At 34.7% G+C, this 19,313-nt stretch overlaps 1 protein-coding gene across 1 annotated transcript in view; it reads left to right on the forward strand.

Moving 5' to 3' along the window:
* Positions 1 to 19,313, forward strand: part of TTN (titin) — a 237,258-nt gene that overhangs the window by 85,398 nt on the left and 132,547 nt on the right. The window contains 28 exon segments of the mRNA XM_054515423.1: positions 66 to 333; positions 431 to 691; positions 1,258 to 1,467; positions 1,576 to 1,653; positions 1,768 to 1,794; positions 2,476 to 2,523; positions 3,446 to 3,502; positions 3,642 to 3,716; positions 3,994 to 4,245; positions 4,886 to 4,978; positions 5,509 to 5,586; positions 6,260 to 6,328; positions 6,958 to 7,044; positions 7,286 to 7,348; positions 7,588 to 7,653; positions 7,999 to 8,079; positions 8,640 to 8,717; positions 9,361 to 9,438; positions 9,659 to 9,730; positions 9,922 to 10,005; positions 10,309 to 10,407; positions 11,545 to 11,622; positions 12,426 to 12,500; positions 12,649 to 12,732; positions 12,983 to 13,066; positions 13,364 to 13,426; positions 17,453 to 17,536; positions 17,735 to 18,079. Of these exon segments, the coding sequence (XP_054371398.1) occupies positions 66 to 333; positions 431 to 691; positions 1,258 to 1,467; positions 1,576 to 1,653; positions 1,768 to 1,794; positions 2,476 to 2,523; positions 3,446 to 3,502; positions 3,642 to 3,716; positions 3,994 to 4,245; positions 4,886 to 4,978; positions 5,509 to 5,586; positions 6,260 to 6,328; positions 6,958 to 7,044; positions 7,286 to 7,348; positions 7,588 to 7,653; positions 7,999 to 8,079; positions 8,640 to 8,717; positions 9,361 to 9,438; positions 9,659 to 9,730; positions 9,922 to 10,005; positions 10,309 to 10,407; positions 11,545 to 11,622; positions 12,426 to 12,500; positions 12,649 to 12,732; positions 12,983 to 13,066; positions 13,364 to 13,426; positions 17,453 to 17,536; positions 17,735 to 18,079 (3,037 nt within the window).

Genomic DNA, 19,313 nt, shown 5'->3' on the forward strand with positions numbered 1-19,313 from the left:
TGATTTATGAAATATTCAAACCTATAACAGGGAGCTTGAAATTAACTTAAACTAATGTTTTCCAGCCTATTACTCTGATCAAAGACATTGAAAATCAGACGGTTTTAGCAGATGAGGATGCTATCTTTGAATGTGAGATTAAGATTAATTATCCAGAAATTAAACTGTCATGGTACAAGGGAACACAGAAACTGGACTCCAATGACAAATATGAAATTAGAATTGAAGGTGATCGCCACATACTGAGAATTAGAAACTGCCAGCCTGAAGATCAAGGGAATTTCAGAATAGTGTGTGGACCACATATTGCCAGTGCCAAGCTAACTGTGATTGGTAAGTCTACTTCTGAAGTATATATTTGAATTAGTTTACACTGTATTTATTCCACTATCTGATCTCTGTTAAAATGTGTGTTTTAACACGCTAATAGAACCTGCAGTTGAGCGGCATCTTCATGACACTACTTTCAAGGAAGGAAAAACATGCACACTGACTTGTCAATTCTCTATCCCAAATGCCAAGTCTCAGTGGTATAGAAATGGGAGACCCATTAAGATAGGAGGGAGATATTCAACTCAAGTCTCTGACAAAGTGCACAAACTCATCATCAAGGATGTTAGAACAGAAGACGAGGGACAGTATACCTGCAAGCTTGACAGTCTAGAAACAACCGCAGATCTGGCCATTGAAGGTTTGTAAAGATGCAGAACCTCTTTCTTACAATAGTGACAATTTCTGGGGGTTTCATTAGCAGAACAAATGAAAATAAAAAGAATTTCTGAAAGACAGATTCCAAAACTTGGAAACAGACTAAATAAGAAATTTTACTGTCCTTTCTCTTTGAACAACATGTGACATACTTGTGTAATTCAATTAAGTGTGCTCTTCACTAAACCATGATTAATATCCCATAGCCCACAAGCAATCTGATTTGTACTAGCTTCTATTTTCTTTGGGACTCTTATATTTTCCTTGGACTTTTTCTTAATTATTCTCTATCGTTAGTTTCCTTAATGGCTTCTCTTACAAAATGTATCAGTACGTCAATCTTGTTATAGCTGAACTCTTACATCTTCTAATCTTCATTCTTATCTTCGTAGAAGATGGAATCCTTTTTTTTTACTCTACTTTTTAAAGATCTATTGCTAGTATCTCATTGAAATTTAGCTATTTTGATGACAACAATGAGAAGAATTCAGATACACTAAATGCAGTGGTGGTACATAACAATTGACATTTTTTTCTTTCTAAAAACAGCGGAACCAATTCAGTTCACGAAGAGCATACAGAACATCGTTGTGAGTGAACACCAGTCTGCAACCTTCGAGTGTGAGGTGTCTTTTGATGATGCAGTTGTGACGTGGTATAAAGGCCCCACTGAACTGAGAGAGAGTCCCAAGTACAGCTTCAGAAGTGAAGGTCGTTGCCATTATATGACTATCCACAATGTTAATGCAGAAGATGAAGGTAAAAATGCATGAAACAGTTGTGCTGGTGCCATTTTTTATCTGTTTCTTTTTTGTCTGGTTTTAAATTATAAAATAATATAAATATGAACATTCTTGACTGCTGCAGGTGTTTATTCTGTAATCGCTCGTCTTGAACCAAGAGGGGAAGCAAGAAGCACTGCAGAGCTCTATCTTGTAACGAAAGGTTAGCAAATTTTCTGAATAAATTTGTGATCATAACCATGTACAAATTTGTTTGTTTGAAACATGATTCTGGAAAAATCAATAGTCCTAAAAGAAATCTAATATTCCTTTGCAGAAATGAAACTGGAGTTGAAGCCACCAGGTAAAGTCCTCAAGCAAGACTGGCATAAGATCTTGTCAATACTCTATCATAAAATTAAAGCATTGCTCTGCTTTTTTATTATTTTCAAATCTTTTTTTGCTGGTTAGAGTAAGTATAAACTACATGCTGAAAAACTATTCCTCATCCACAGACATGTGGAGCTATTATTCTCATGAGTAGTGGCAATGAATACTGAGATAAATCCATTAACAGTGACATTAATAGGGACCCTATTTTTTACAACATGGAATGCCCCATTCACTAAAACACACAAGTTATTTTTTTTAATGGCTAAGAAATAGAACAATGAAGATGTAGCAATTAATAGATAGGATCTCCTCTGTGCAACTGAAAAAAATAACCAAGGAGACAAAATAGGTAAAAATCACCTCCTTATGATATGCAGTGATTTTCTTTTTTGAATGTTCTTCAGAGCCTACTCCAAATGCTGCAAGAATTATTTAGAAACAATACATAACATTGTATGGGCTGGTTGAACTGAAAGGTTAATACAATTATTTATCTATCAATTGGCTAGCTTATGCTTGAGGAGCAAGCTGCAATCCCTTTACATTACAAAAAGAAAGATTAAACCACCATCAACTACTAACCTTGAGGAGAGCACAATGAATTTTTTAATTCGTATTATTTATTAAGCCAATTAAACATTTGATTTTCTAGATGTTCCTGATGCCAAGGTTGCAGTTCCACCTCAGAAACCAGCTGAAGGTAGGGTAACAAACCATACTTGTTTTGTATCTGCACTGAACCAGAAGGCCAGTGGGAACCTCAGAGAAAAATCTTAGCTCAGCCATAAGATCTAGTTAATTGTCCCTGTTGGCAAGACTTGACTTGGATAGGATTCTTTGCTGTGTGAAAGGCAAAAACTCTACACAGGTAGTGGTAGGATTTAATTTAATTCTCTTAAAAAGAGAATTTTTAAGAATTTCTCTTTAAAAGAGAATTTTAATTCTCTTAAAAAGAGAATATTTTCCGTGATGTTTTCCTATCAGTCTGTTACTCATTTCACCTTCCTTTTATTTCCATCTTCCTCTCTGACAATTTTTTTTTAATTTTCATCTCTTCTTTTTTGCCACAAAATTATCTTTTAAACAAGCTGTCTGAATTACTGCCTTCTAAAAATATTCTTTTAATTGGACTGGATTCTTTACATTGTATTTTTTACATTGGATTTCATGTCTATGGCAAATGGTCTCCCCCCAGGCTCTGGTTTTGGACTAAATGCTACAGACAATATTTATACTTCTGCTACACCCAGTAGTTTACTATAAACATCAGCAATTTGAACTTCTTGTGTTTTTTGCCAGTATAATTTGGTAAATGCTTGCAGTGGCAGCAGGAAGGGAAAGATTTGATATTTAGATGAAGTACAATCAGCAAAGATAGGAGAGTAATGGCAGCAATAAAAATAAAGCTGAAGACATTCAGGGTTCAGAAAAGTAGACTGGGGATTCCCACTCAAATTATATTTATTCAGCTGCTGTAAACTCTCAGAATAAGCACTATGTTTGCTTTTATTCTGCAGCTGCAATAAAATAATATAATCCATTTTACCAAACCTGGATTTTTTTCATTTACAAGGAAATATCAAACTTAAATTTTGTTCTAAATATTTCATTTTTCCTACAAGCTGCCCCTATTCCCATTCTTCTGCCTCTTGTTCCACCTCCAGAGGAGAAAAAGCCAGGTAAAAGTCCTTACAGTATTTGAATACTATATTAATGTTTCATTATGACAGTTGATTTTTTTGATTTTTGTTTGTTTGGCTTTTTAGGGGTTCTTAAGGTTTTTTAATTCAAATTTTTAAATCTATTCTTTTTAAGCAGAGAAAAAGGTTCCATTAAAGAAAGTCCCCCAAAAGGTGGTTAAAAAAGCTCCTGAAGAAGTCCTGCCACCTAAAGGTAATTTTTTTCCTTTGTAAACTTTTTTAGAAGAGTAAAATTACCTTGTGGAAACAAGGTGTTTTGTTTTGAAATAACTTCCATTTATCACAATTTTTTGATTTCTGGCTTTATGTTAAAAACACACATTTAAAACCCAAGCTGATTGTGACTGCCTAAAAAATAGTCCCTTCTTTAAACCATCCATGAGGGTGAAATACTTTCACTAAAAGTGAACATCCAATATACCTTGCAAATTCCACACTATGATACCAATAATCAATTTATTTATTTTAAGTTCCTGAGGTGCTACCAGAGAAGCCCAAAGAGGTCAAAATAACATCCATGGCAAGGAGAGAGGAGATATATGAAGAAAAGAAAATACATGAAACACCCAAAGAAAGTTATGAAGAATGGGAAGAAGATTATGGTGAAGACCATGACTATTATGTCAAGGAAGAGGGCTATGATGAAGGGGAAGAGGAATGGGAAGAAGCTTACGAGAAAAAAGAAGTGACTTATGAAGAAAAAAGAATAATTCATGAAGAAGGTATTTGAATTATCATATCATTTTATTTCTTCTCTTTTCTCATATTTATTATTAAGGCCCCAACATTTTGAACCATTTTGAACCAGGCAACATTTTGTTTTGTTTTGTTTTTGCTAAAATATCTGGAACCATAACATGCTGACAAATTTTAAGTGGCACTTGATGATAACACAAGGTATCACAAGGTATGGATGCAGATAGGAATGGATACATTAGAAATTCATTGCCAATGAACTTTGCAGGTCTTTGAAACCTAACATGAGTTAGTAGTTAGTAGTAAGGTTATGTGTCATTTTTAGGCTTTTGGCTATTTCTTCTATCATTTTCCTGTGCTCTTGATTTAATTAAAAATTTCTCACATTTATTGATTGGTGTTAATGGCTGTATTTTGCAATTTCTTGCATGTTATAACTGTCTCTGGGATTAGTAACATGTATGTCTCTAGGAACAAAATTTGGCTCTCATGAGAAAAATGAAACTTGGAAATAAGCAAAACATTCCACTTCAACAGTTGGATCTCCAAAACTCTCTGTGTGTTTTTAGAATTCATAAAGTATAATGGCATAACTAATACCTTTCTGTCTACAGAGCCTTTAGACAACATACTTTTTATCATTAAGTGATGTTATTTTTTTTTAAGTGACCGAAGTTCCTAAGAAACCCGTGCCTGAACGAAAACCACCAGCCATTATAGCTGAAAAGAAGGAAAAGAAGGAAGTAACAGTTCAAAAAGGTATGACTTTCCCACAAAACTAACAGGAACAGATTAAGTTATGCAGTTTAAGATCTCTCATGCATCTCCTTCAAGCTGAATGGTGCTGGTTATTCACATTTTCTTGAAAAAATGAAAATTCTCTTTATGTTGGACAGTGAGATGTGCAAGGGTCATAGCAACTCTCTTCTCCTAACTCATATTTCTGAGCTCTCTGCTCAAAGGTGCTTGAATCAAAACAAGAATTGATGGTAAAATCAAACTGAGCTTCAGTTCTCCCTGTATATTAGCCTTGGGCATGGGTGTAACTTTTAAGAAATTAAATGCTGCCTGTCTGGGAAGCGTTTTCCACTTGGATCACTGCAGATCTCTCAGGGCAGAGCAGGCCTCACTGCCATCACTGTTCACCACCATTAAACAATGCACTGAACAGAACCCAGGTTTAATAGCATCCTAAACAAAAAAAAACCCCAGCCAGTTCTATCTGGTTTGTATCCAGAAAAAAATTTGCAAGATTACTTGAACAATAAATCTATCTGAATTACTTGCAGTTGTCAAGAAACCTGTCGATGAAAAAGTGGAGGTAACCACCCAGAGGGTTGCAGAAGAAAAAGTCAAAAGGGCTGAGGGTAAATACTGTTATCTTAATGTCATCTTTCTGTGAAAGTTGTGCCTCTTGTTACTTAGCTGATCTGCATATGCTTTGTCTTTACTTAACATGGTCTGATCAATTTTTCAGTCTTAGAAACATCTAATAAAAGCTTCTGCTGAATTCTTTAAAAAGAAGCTTAAAAGCTTTTTAGGGGAAAATACTAAATGCTAATATTAACTACCAATGCTTTAAGAAAGTGTGTTTAAAATTGCACTGGGTGAAAAAGTGTGTTTCATTCTAAGCTGAAGATGTGAAATCCCTATCTTGCTCAGCTTTCCATTTTGACCCATCTCTCAAGATTCTTTGGTTAATTCTTTGGTTATAAAATAAATATGCACATTATTCTCTTAGTAGCTACTTCCTTTTGTGTAGCATTTCCCATTCTGCAGCAGGATTCTGTCAGCTGCAATTCAATACGTATCAGGAAATTACCTGTGTGCTAAATGCCCTGAGTGCCTTTAGAACATAGCAATAAAAAGAAACAAACACATCCATTATGTTGCTTTATGTGATTCTAAGAAGCCTGACTTGGCTGATGAGTTAGATTGTTTGCCGTGTTGTATTTTCAACATCATTGATAGATTACTGTAGTTTTATTTTGATCTCTTTGCTAAATGTTTGACTGAGTAACAAAATTCTAACACCAACAGTTACCAAGAAAGTTCTGCCACCAAAACCTACACCAGTGGTCGTTGAGGAAAAAGTTATGAGAAAGGAAGGTACAGATGAGCATCTTCGAATTGCAGTTTACCCTTTTTTTCAGCACCCAATGTGTTTCTGTGCTTTTTTGGAATATGTGGGCCTGTGTGTATGTATGTGGATCTATAGTAGTAGTCATGCTGTGACTGCTCTCAGTGTTTAATTAGTAAGTCTGCCATGCTTTTGTTTTTTATAAAGTCTGTTTTTAACATATTTGTGGATAGCCTTTTGGTTCTTGTTTAAATAGCCTACGGTCACACTGCAGTGTGACTTAGCTTTTCCTTCATCTATTCTGCTTGCTGGCCTATCCTTACATAATAAATATAATTGTGTCCTCATGCCCAAAAATATCTTTGAAGAACAACCTTTAGAATTCTTCTGATGTACTATTTCCAAAAGCCTGTGCATGCATTTTGTTTCAAATGTTTGGGTTAAAGGTGTCTGTGTCTTTAGTCTTTAACAAATACTAAATATTATTCTTGTGTGCTTGTTCTTTGTTCAGTATTTTACAATATGAATACTGACTGTCTAAATATGTCTAAGACTTTAATGTGCAATATGAATATAGACCTGATAAAAACTCACATGCTGACTACCACTAATGTGGATCTAGAATAATAAATACTAAAACAAAATCCTATCTTTAAAGTACCAACAGTAGAAACATGGACTGTTTCAGAAGAAAAGATGTCAGTTTCTGTCCACAGAGAAGAAGAGTATTCATATGATGTTACAGGTATGTACAAAACCAAAAGTCTGTGTACCCAAATCAAAACAATCTATCAATCCTACTATATTTCTTTTCATCTATTTTTATGTATGTCAAATAACATATTTAGACATATTGTACATTTGTCTTTCAGTATGCCTTGCTTTTTTTGTCCATTGTGTTATGTAGCTTTAGTATTATTTAGCTTAATAGATGGAAATATTTCAACTATTTTATCTTACTATTGTTTAAATACTTTTCTTTGAAGAGCCAACAGAGCATGAGAAAACAGTTGAAGAAAGATTCTTTGAAGCTGTTTACCCAATTGAAGGTAGTTTGATTATTGATGGAAGTCTAATAAATATTTGTCTGCTTGTTTGTTTTAATTTGACTCAAAATTCAGTACATGCTGTTCATTTTCTGGATTAAATTTTTTACATGTTAATATATATGTTTCAGTGATGATTGTGTCATGTACACACATAATATCATCTTGAAGTTTTTCAGATTTACTATGGACATTGATATTTCCTATCTCAACATTTAATATCTTTAAAATTCCTATTGTAGCACATAGAGAGGTTGAGGAGGAGGAAGAAGTTGTTTCTACGGAACTGGAGATCTCTCACGTTGAAGGTGAATGTCTTTGCATCAGCATCTGCTCTGTTTTTCTGAACTTTCACATTATCTGTCTGTAACACTGTTTACCAAAAGATAGCATATCAGAACTGAGATCTTTCAATTTCTCTATGGCTCTGCTGTCAAAGCTTCAAGCCTTATTGCATTCTTATCTTATTCCTCTTCATGACTTTAAATAATTCCTTTAATAGCTTTTTGTGAGATGGGTTTGTTGTATCTGTTTGATAAAACAGGTAGTTTTTGTCATTTATTGTTTACTTATACACCATGTAAAGAGTAGCCAACTGTGGTTTACCAATTATTTTAGCTGTCTCCTAAATGATCACCACCTATCTTTTAAAGTGCCTGAAATACCAGAGAGGGGTGTTCCAGAAGAAAGAAAGCCTGTTCCTGTGCCTAAAGCAAAAGCTCCACCAGTTAAAGGTATTTCTACTGCTCTAGTAAAAAAGAAAGAAGCAAAACCCAAACAAATTTTCTTTCTTTGTATTACTTTTCATGTTTTCTTGCATATATGTGGGAATTTACTCTCTATGTGTCTTTGTTTTGCACTATCTCCATATGCATTATTTGATTTTGCATTGTCTCTGTTGCACAATTTCAGTTTTTCAATTGTGCTATAACTTAGCTTACAGCTTGAATTTGTCGCAGCTTGGGTCCTTCTCTCTCTTAACTATCTTGTGCTTATTATTTCTATTTAAGTTGTGTGGCTTCTTCAGGCAAGTGTAGTGTGTTTTTACTTCAAGAGAGTAAAATGAAAGGAGCTAGTGCAGTGATTTTAACAGGACTTTTATACTGTATCATTATGTCTTTCCTGTACTGTCCACATTTGAACACACAAGGCTGTACATTGTATTGTATCAGTTGCAGTGCTCATCTCCTTGTCCAAGCACTGTCTTCATTGTATAAAACAATCTTGGATTATTGAAATCTGGATTAGTGTTCCAAAAACTAAAGATCTCTTACTTTAACAATGTTTTCCAAAGTGCCTGAAGCCCCTAAGAAACCTGTTCCAGAAAAGAAAGTTGCTGTTGCTAAAAAGGAGGTGGCTCCCCCAGCAAAAGGTACAGCATCTTTTGAATGTGGGCTTTAACCAGTTCTGTGCTATTGTCCCCTTTTTCTAACTTCTCTTATATTCTCAACACATATGACAAATGTAATCTTTGTGTGTTATGTATGAATGTCTGTTCTCATCTAAGGCATTCAAAAGCCTTAGAAATAGTACCTAGATGAATTTTAATACCTTTAGAGTTTTTGAAGGGCCTAGAAAAACTGTGCCTGAAGAAAAAGGACGTGTTCCTTTTCCCAACACTTACTCAACAAGTGTGCGCTACTTGTTGAGTTTTATTTTCTTGTTAGTCTGTATGTAAGCATGTTTGTGTTAGAATTTATATTTTATGTATAATTCTCTGTACATCCATGAGATTTTTTAAAACCCGGTAGTATATTTGAGCATCTCATTCTTCAGTTAAGAAATCAGTCTTAAAGTATTTGATAGTCTTCCAGTGACTGGTTTGGTTTTGTTTTGTATCGAATATATGTTGCTTTTGTCATAGATCTTTCTATGTTAAGTGTATGAATGTGTTATGTGGTGTGTCTTGATATTCTTACAAATGGAAGATGTCTATCTATTAATGAAATCTATAATACTCCAATAAATCTTTGAAATTTAGAATACAGTTATCTTATACTTTATGGTTTTTTAAGTGCCAGAGGTTCCTAAGAAAGCTCCCCCAGAGAAAAAGGTTGCTGTTCCAAAAAGAGAGGAAGCTCCAACACCTAAAGGTACACTTTAAAAAATAATGTTCTTTTCTTATTATATTAAGCATCTTGTTTATGTCAAATTTTGGGTTTGATTGCTAAGTTAATCTGGTTATACTGGTACTTCATCTACGTTAATGTGTATCTTTTGTGTCAGTTTTGTGTATAGTGTGCTGTAGATTTATTCTTTAAAAACTTGCTAATTTAAGCAGATTATATTATAATTAAGATCTTTGAGTGCCAGAAATACCTAAAAAAACAGCTCCAGAAGAAAAATTGCCATATGTTCCTAAAGTAGAAATTCCCCCTGCAAAAGGTACAATACAGCTCACTTTAATATCATTTATTGTAATCTTTAGAACATTGCATTTACCTCATTTTTGTCAACTGTCATGTTTGGTAAGCAAAACATATCCATGTGTAATCTTTCTCAACAACACATTTCTCTTGCGTGATGCATGTGTCAATTTTTACTTCAAATGTTCTAAAACAAATACTTTTTTTAAGTGCCTGCAGTTCCTAAGAAACCTGTCCCTAAAGAAAAAGTATCTCCTGCTGTTCCTAAAAAAATTGAGGCTCCTCCAGCTAAAGGTATGCTTTCCAGTAGAATACAAGAATATGCTATTTCTCAGCTTCTGTCTGTGAGTTCTGTGCTGTTATTAGTCGTTGATTTGTGCTTCTCCTGTGAGTTTTCCTGCTCTGGTTTACACAATGAATCATTACAGTATGTTGTATCTCATGTGCAATACTTACATAGTATTCTTTCTAAATATTGAATCTCTGTTCTATGTTATGTGCTCAGTACCCTTCTTTGGAAACCTAGATTTAGCATTTCAAAACTTTGTTTCACAATGGAATTGGAAAAGCATACTTTAATATCATTATCTTCCAAAGTGCCTGAAGTGCAGAAGAAAGCCACTTTTGAAGAAAGAGTACTTATTACAGAAGAGAGAATATCTGTTGCCATTCCAGAGGAACTCCCATCACCTGAAGGTACACTATAAGCAGACAATAGTGAGAAACTTGCGCTATGTCTGCAAGTCTGTTGTTCTAATATCACGATCAAAATAACACCAAACATTTTTTGATAGTTATCTTGTATAACTTTTGTGCTGAACTCCCAGTGGTTAAAAGCCTCCTAAAGTGCCATTTACAATTTTAGTTGTGAATGTAAGGGTCCTACCACATTGACATGGAAACTCTACTACTGAATACAATAATCTTCAGATAAGTGCCTCATAAATTTGCAGTAGCAAATTTATTTTACATTTATTTTTAGACTCTACAAATTAGGGCTGTAACCATCCATTTGTCATACTACCAAGCTTTCTGTAGCCCTCAAGATAAAATACTGCTTCCCTTCTCACCAGCTTTCAGTTCACATTCTCGTGTTCAGGGAAGATTGAGATCAGTTGTTTTAAGTTAGAATAATCCACGTAATATCCACTTCAAGATAACTTCAAGAATGCTGAAACAGCATTTGTCTGGTTTTATGTCCCATTAATAACTACCCAGTCAAGAAAATTTGCACTTTCTTTTCAAAACCATAAATGAATTTTTAGAAGAGAATTCGGAACATGTCTGTCTAAAACATGAACTTGCAAATGCACATCCATATGGATACATGCAGTCTTAAATTCTGTTTGTCTCCTGGAAATTAATCTTTTCTCCAGAACTAGTTGAGATTTTCCCTGATACAGTCACCTTTGTAGAGGAGTACATGCCAGGATTTCCTTCAGTTCTTGACCTATCCATCTCATTTTTTCCTTTCTTCACTTTCATACAGTTGGATCAAGGAGAAACCTCTAATTCTTTGACTATTGTTCCCCCACTTCAGTTATTGAGATGGGGAAACGTGGGGAGCTGAGGCATTCTAATAAACTGACAGTTGACAAGTGAATGATATTAGATACAACAACACACAATAGGGAACCTGGGACATGGACAAACCACATAATTTAGAACAAATCATACATATGGTGCACAGCACTTTCTGGGTTGTTTGCTGTCATTGCCATATGCATATCTGTCATGCCATGAATTGGACTTCATTTTCTCTATCCATCAATCCTACTCTCTCTCCATTTATCCATCCTCCAAAAATACTAAAACTAATAATTTTCCTTAAAGAACCAACAGTTGAAGAATGGTCTGAAGAAGAAAGAGAGGAAGTATCTATTTCCATCCACAGAGAAGAAATTTCTGAAGGTATGACAATTCAGGAACACTAGGCAAAAGCAAAAAAGTAATCCAAATAGACAGTTTGGATTAATATCTGCTTTATTTATAAGGAAAAAATTACTACTATATAAATATGTTTTGTAATTTACAAATTTTAATTTAAATTTCTACAATTTCTATTACTTGCTTTTGAAAAGAGGAGTAGCTAATCCTGTTTCAATACAGTGAAAATAATAAGTTATCTCTTTGATAGTGAGATCTATCAGGACTTCTTTCTGTTTACAAAAATCCTCTGTTGGAAGTTCCTCTTCCACCAGGTTGCTTGGATAAAGTACATGTTCTTCTGAATGCCATGATGCACTTGGGTTCCTCAGATAATTTCACTGTAAAATAACAATCTTGGTCACATAATACTGTGAAGGACAGTAACACTGACTGACTCAGTTTCTGTGACTAATGACACCACAGATTTTTCCAGGGACATCTTTAGTAAAGGAATTTTCTCAGTATTTGGGAAAGAAGGTTTCTCAAAATGGACTAATTTCAACATTAGTGACTTAGTGGAGAGAGGAGTGGAGCATTTTCAAATTCCACACAAATACAAGATGACAGCTCAGTCTCTCAGTTCCATTTAAGCTGCTTGGAGTGTTTCCATTGGCCTCAGTGGAAGCAGGACAGCTTGAATGTAGATTTTGTCATCCCAGAAGAGTCTGTTAATAAAGCATGCTCTTTATTTTTGTCTTACAAATATTTTGTTGCTTGCCAGGGCCATAAAGACAGTAATATATGTAAAATACTTAAGTATTTTTATATTTTACTCTTTTTAAAAGTGACTGAAGAAGAGTCTTACTACATAGAGGAGACAGTAACAGTTCCAAAAAGAGAGGAAGCCCTACCTAAAAAAGGTATAAGTTCATTTCACTTCAACATATGAGTTGTTCCATCATTCTTAACATTATATTGATGCCATACGTTTATGTCCATTTATGGCATTTTTGTATGTGTTTGTGCTATAGTGATACTACTCCTCTATGTAAAACTATGTACTGTAATCTTTTAAAGTGCCTGAGAAGCACAGGAGAGTTGTCCCTGAGCCAAAAGTCCCAGCTGCTCCAAAGGAAGCTCCAGGAGCTAAAGGTATAAACCAATTCCTCAACTGGTTGATGTGTCTTCAAAGGGATTATGTTTGTCTTACTGTCTTGCTTGTACATGTTGACATAGGTGTTGTCTTCTCACAGTGATGAATACTGTCTCAAATTCCACCTTGTACTTTGAAAATTCTTGTTTGTGTTAACTCAGTAAAACACATTGTATAGGAGACAATTGCAAATATTACACTTTAATATTCTTTCTCATCTTCCTTCTCATCTTGCTCATTTTTCTAAAGTTCCTGAAGTTCATAAGAAGGCAGTTCCTAAAGAGAAAGTGCCTGTTCCTGTGTCTAAAAAAATGGTGGCTCCACCAGCAAAAGGTATATCAGTGTTTGTTTCTGTTGCAAAAAAAAGAAAAAAGCTTTTTTGCTACATTCCATTTTTAACATATATGCCTTGGCTGGGGATTGTATTGTTGATGCAACACAGATCTTTGGTATCAAATTTCTTCAACATTAAACAGTTTTTTATGTCTGTTTGTCAATGACACCTGTGACCTGTGCTGTCTTGATGAGATTTATATGTTATTTTATGTTATTTTATGTTGTTTCATCTTCTATCTTATACCTGTTGATGAAATCAAACAAATTTTCTAAAGTTACACAATCTTTTTTAAGAACCTGAAGAAGCATTGGTGCCCACTTTTGAGGCAGAATTTGAAGAACCTCCAACAACCAAAGGTAAACAGATTATTACCATTGAGATTTTTTAGTTAGGTCTTGCAGTATTTGTGTTTAGGCAATATACTTAAATACAGTTTTGTTTGTTAGTATCTGTAACCTTTGTAGGGATCTCCCCTTTCTTTTGACTCTACTCATTTTGGTGCTATGGATGTAAAGGATGCTCTTTAGCAGTGTCTTATTTCTGTTGCTGTTGAAGTTCACTTAGCACTTTTTTAAACAATCAGAATAAGTAGAAGAAACATATATTTGCATTTCAAATATTGTAATTAAATATCCCTGCACATTATTTTTAAGTGACTGAAGTGCACAGGAAAATTATCACAGAAGAAAAAGTTGCAGTTGCTAAAAAAGAAGTGGCTCCACCAAAGAAAGGTATATAAATTTTCAGTTACACTAGAGAAGGCTTGTCTCAGAATAGTGGTTTGTATTTATGTCTAGTTATCTAACACAGACTCTAATGTTCAGTGTTTGCTGTCTTTTTTTCTTTTGTTACTTGAAGAAATGTCAAGTCTATGATTTGCGTTTTGTCATCTGCTTATATTTGTATACTGTGATTAATTCAACATCTATTACAATGAACTTTTTTTTACAAACTGCTAGCAGTGCCCAAGAAGCCTGTGCCAGAAGACAAAGTACCTGTTCCAATTTCACAGAAAGTGGCAGCTCCACCAGCTAAAGGTATACAAGTTGTTTTGGAAGTAGAGATGGCTTTTAAATATCAGACATCCATGTGCATCATAGTCACAGTCTGCCTAGTTAATAAAATCTGTGTCTCCTGATTTGGTTATAAATGAAAAGGACCTTCATCTTTTCCCCTTCTATATACTGCTGAATGTGATAGAGAATAGTCATGCACCTTCATTCTTTGCATTTTTTAACTACTATTTAATTTCATTGATCACTCTGGATGCTTAAATGCTTGCAAAGCTGAGTGACAACATTTACTCAGAGAAAAAAAATTGAACACAAAATTTAAAAAAAATCAATGTTTATAATATTGTCAATATTCAGTGAAGTGTTTCAAACTTACAAATATGTTCTCTGTTTCTGTGCTGTTCTTGTGTTTGATTTTGTTATGTACCCTGAGTGTGTGGTGTTCTATGGTTTAATTGAGTTTCTGAAGAGTTTAGAGACAAAGTCTTTTCCTCTTACTTTCATCTTCATTCCATCTTACTTCACGATTTGTGAATATCCTACTCAATTTTTTTGTCTATATATCTATTACTCTAATATTAGATATATTATTTTACTATATTATCTGTATGTCTCATGTGATTGTTGTGTTTATTATCTTTTCTTTTAAACAGTGTGCTATTTACTCCTAATTGTTTGTCTATAATTCTTTCATACAAGTTTCAGAATGTGTGTGATTTCTTTTAGAAGGTAGTTTTCTTACAATTACTATCTTTAAAGTGCCAGAAGCACAGAGGAAAACTGCCAGAGAAGAAAGAGTATCCATTGCTGTTCAAAAGAGAAAAGTGTCTCCACCACCTGAAGGTAGTCCTGCCCATGGGTTAATCTATGAACAGATTGTGCTGATGAAAGACTACCAGAGCTTCAGGCCTATTGGTCTGGCATGTCTCCTGAGGTTCAAATTTAGAATTATAGAATCATTTAAGTTGGACAAGACATTAAGGTCATTGAGTCCAACCATTAACCTTACACAACCAAGTCCATCACTATGATCCATTGTAGTCCCAGAGGAACTTTTACAAAGCCTTTGAGAAATACTAGACACATTTTTCCCAATTACTCTGGGTGTGGGTGGTGTCAGGAAACAATAGTTATTTTTCTAAGAAACTCCAAATGGGATATTTATTATTGTACATGATATTACACCAGAAAAAAAAAATTAATCTTAGACTCTGTCTTTGAAGTACCAACAGAAGAAGAACATTGGGCTATGTCGGAGGAAGTATCTGTTTCTCTCCACACAGAAAAGGAGATTTCATACACAGGTATGAAGACTAAAAAAATTCTGTATCCAAAGTTACATCTCGTCAGCTAGTAAAAAAAAACCGAGAGAGAATAAAACTAAATTTCATGTCCTTTGCTACTGCCAGTTTATCACAAAAGTGAAGCTTGTAGAATAAAGCAGAACAGTATTTCATTCTCGCAATAAAATACTGTCTCTCATTTCATTCTTTCCCTTGGCTTGCTGCTGTTCACATCATGGAAGCCAAATAATTTCATTAGGTCCTCCTTTTTAAATCTTGCCACTGTCTGACCTTTGAGGGGAAGCAAGAGACAGTCTTTGCTTTCATTTAAATTAATATGCTTTATTATTCTGAAAAGACAGACAGACCTTTCCTGTTCTGTAAAAGCAACTCCTCACCTAAATCTGAAGGTTAAAGAAAAAATCATTAGCTCTACTGCTGCCTGCATGGCTGAGACACTTAACACAATCCAATGTAATGGATCTGCCTGCTCAACAGTCCATAGCCTTTAAGGAAAATGTATTGCTCTTTTACTTTTGCAGATTATCAATTGATTTGTGAAAAATGACCCACAAGATGCCTGACACTCACTACTTTTAGATCTGATACTTTTGATAAATGGCATTTTCATATTCATATCATGAAAGATTAATACAGACAAATCAGCATGAAGTTAAACCATCTATTTAGTCTCCAAAGTTGGGGGGACAAGCATACTATGAGTACCGAGAGTGTGATGAAGGATGACCTTTGACTCTCTGTTAGGCAGGTGTAATATGCCATTTGGTCTGGAAAGAAAAGGGTCAAAGCAGAAAGACATTAAAGGCAACAGTTCTCCAATAGGGTACAAACATTGGTGTTTTAGCTGGAAAAAAAAAGAATCCAAAGAAATCTGAGCTGTCTGAAAAGGGCACTCATGCATAATGCAATTTTTTGTTTCAAATCCACCAAAGTATCGGTTCCAAGCAGTTTCAGTTTAAGATTTCAAGTGTAGATGTACCTGGAATTTATAACTAAATATCAGGGAAGGCTGTGCCAGAAAATACTTAGAGAGCTAATGAGTCTTCACATTGCCCCAAAAATAACACCAAGCATCAAGACTTGTGGCAGCCACTCATCTATGCTCACTGTAGCTTGTCATGAATAAAGCTTCTAGAAATTCTCAAATCTGTCAGCAACAGAATGCATTCCATCTCTGAAGGTCAGAAAAAAATCTCAAATCTGTTAAGAAAATGCCACAGTTATTCTCTGAATTGGCAAGTCTGCCAGACCTTAAAATGCCAAGGTGATTTTCTGTGCAGTTTCCAATTATATTGGTCAAAAATTTTCCAAGACACCTGCCTCAGAAGACAAGACCCACACACTTCTGTAAAAGAGGATATGCTGCTTAAACACAGCATTCTTTCCCGAATAAGTCTTAAAAACTGAACATATCCACATCTTGATCTTTTGGCGATGCCCCTGCTTTTACAGGGAACAGCTCCTTGCCATGTCAGAAGAAGCAAGTCACTTCATAAAGTAATTGAGAGAAGAGGAAAAACACCTTCCTCGCTGAGCACGTCATTCTTTTGCTTTTAATTAGACCAGAGCCCTTATCTTATTGCTAGTCACTCTCAAAGTTTTTCTCCATGCATTCCTTCACCTTCATCTAGAGTTTCCTACACAAATCTTTTGTTGCCAGTGAATGAGGACTCTTGATCTCTTCCTGAGGTAGTGCAAAGTGTCACTGCTCTGGCAAGGAGCTGCTTCAGAGAACAATGAAGTTTTTTGATTTTGTAATTGAATGGCTTTGGATTTTGAGTTCTGCCCATCAGCAAACTTAACTTCACTGTTGGCAGCAGTGGATGAAGCAGGAATCATATCAGCTGCTTATATTGGTACCTTGAAAAGTTTTTGTTTCTTAATTGAAAAGAAGCCTAATGACTGCACTGACCTCACTGCATGTCCAGTGGCAATAAGCATGCTTGTCTTTTACATGTCAGCTGTGTGTTTGTAAGATATCATTTTCTGTTTCTTGCCAATACATTTTCTTTTAAACAATTTGCATATAAAAATTCTTAAATGTAATTGTACTGTATCTTTTAAGTGCCTGATGTACCAGAGAGGGCTATCATTGAAGAAAGAGTACCAATTTATCCTCCTAAAAAAATGGCAAGACCACCAGCCAAAGGTATACTGGATAGAGTATTCAAATATGGTGTAAATGTTTTTTGTGTCTTGTATGTTCCATGTGCAGTGAGTACTGATTTGTTTTCTATGGAATGTTCTTCCTCTGGTTAATTCTTAGTTGACAGTGCCTTGTGATCCTTATTATTAGTAAGATCTATGTGCTAAATTTTAAGGTTCTTTTAATTGGTATCTTTTTAAGTGCCCGAAGTACACAAGACAGTTGTCCGAAAAGAAAAAGCCTATGTTGAAGTTCCTCAGTATGAGGAGGAGGAAGAGGTTCCAAGGTACGAGGAGGAAGATACCACCAGGTATGAGAGGGAGGTAATCCAATACAAGGAGGAAGTTCGCCATTATGAAGAAGTTAGTCACTATGAGGAGGAAGTCCCTCAGTATGAAGAGGAAGAAGTTCCTCAGTATGAAGAGGAAGAAGAAGTCACACATTATGAAGAAGAGGCTGCTTATTATGGAGAGGAAGTTGCTGAGTATGAGGAGGAAGAGCCACAGGTTCCTCAGTATGAAGAGAAGGCTGCCCTACCAGCCAGAGGTATACTTTAACTTTAGGGTTTGTGTGAGGAAAAGTAGTATCTTTTCTTTTTGTGAAAGTACCAAATATGTTTTAAAATGTTGCAGTGTGCTTTACAGTGTGTATTTTTTAACATGTTTATTGATTATTATATAGCACAGAAAACATGTGATGGCTGTATATCTACTCTTTACTACTAACTCCATAAATTAAAATTTTCCATGTCATACATGTTCATTCCTCTTTCATATGAACTCTGTATAACCCACTATGAAAATTTAACCAAGCTGAATTTCATCCTCATCTGGGGCTCAATTTTTCTATCAGACTGTGCTTGAAATACTTTAAAATGCTTATGTAAAGTCTGCAATCAGAGACAAAAAATATATTTATCTAGAAAATAGCTAGGGTACTTGAAAATAAGTGATTTAGGAACACACGTCACACCGAATTTTTTTTCAGAAATCTTAGAAAGCCCTATGGTTGATGTTTATTTCCGTCTTGAAGAGAATAATATACTTTCATGAAAAAGAAAAATATCCATATTTAAATAATCTTCATTTCAGATGTTTTCTTTAGGACTAATTTTTATGGTATGGGTATAAATTTTCTACGTTGTTACTACAGGATGAACACAGTACTCACTACTTAGGAGAACTAGGTCATGCCAAGATCTTGGTAATAAAGCCATTCTGCATCAATATAAAGATATGGATCATGTATATCCAATTTTCCAAAATTACATAATCATCTAAGAGTATAATTTCCAGTCCTGATCCAAATCATTCCACAGTGTCTTTTTCCATCAAAGAATTTCAGAATTTCATTTGACTAATTAATATATGTCAAAATTATATCTAACATTGTTTGCAGTAGAAATTTTGTCATAAACATGAGAAAAGATGAGGCTGTAGACTGCAAAAGCCAGGTTAATCCTGAGCAGGGAGATTAGTGTTGGCTGAAATTTCCATTTAATCTCTCACAGTAGCTAAGTTTAATTCATATGTACTCCAAACTTTTTTCATTATGCTCAGAGACAGTGGAATTATTCTCCTGTCATTGTAAAATTTATATGGGCATTTCTAGGGTTTGGAGTACAAACAAAAGTTTAGATATGTTTTAGTTGAAGCCTTTGCCTCACTGCAGTTAAAGGAAAAGTCTGATTTCAGAAGAATAAAAGGATTTTTTAAAAAGCATTTAATTTACCCAACAAATGGTGGTATAAACTGCTGGGTACTTATAATGGACAGTTCTG

This window comes from Molothrus ater, chromosome 7, assembly GCF_012460135.2.
Source record: "Molothrus ater isolate BHLD 08-10-18 breed brown headed cowbird chromosome 7, BPBGC_Mater_1.1, whole genome shotgun sequence".
In the NCBI taxonomy this organism is placed as follows: Eukaryota; Metazoa; Chordata; class Aves; order Passeriformes; family Icteridae; genus Molothrus; species Molothrus ater.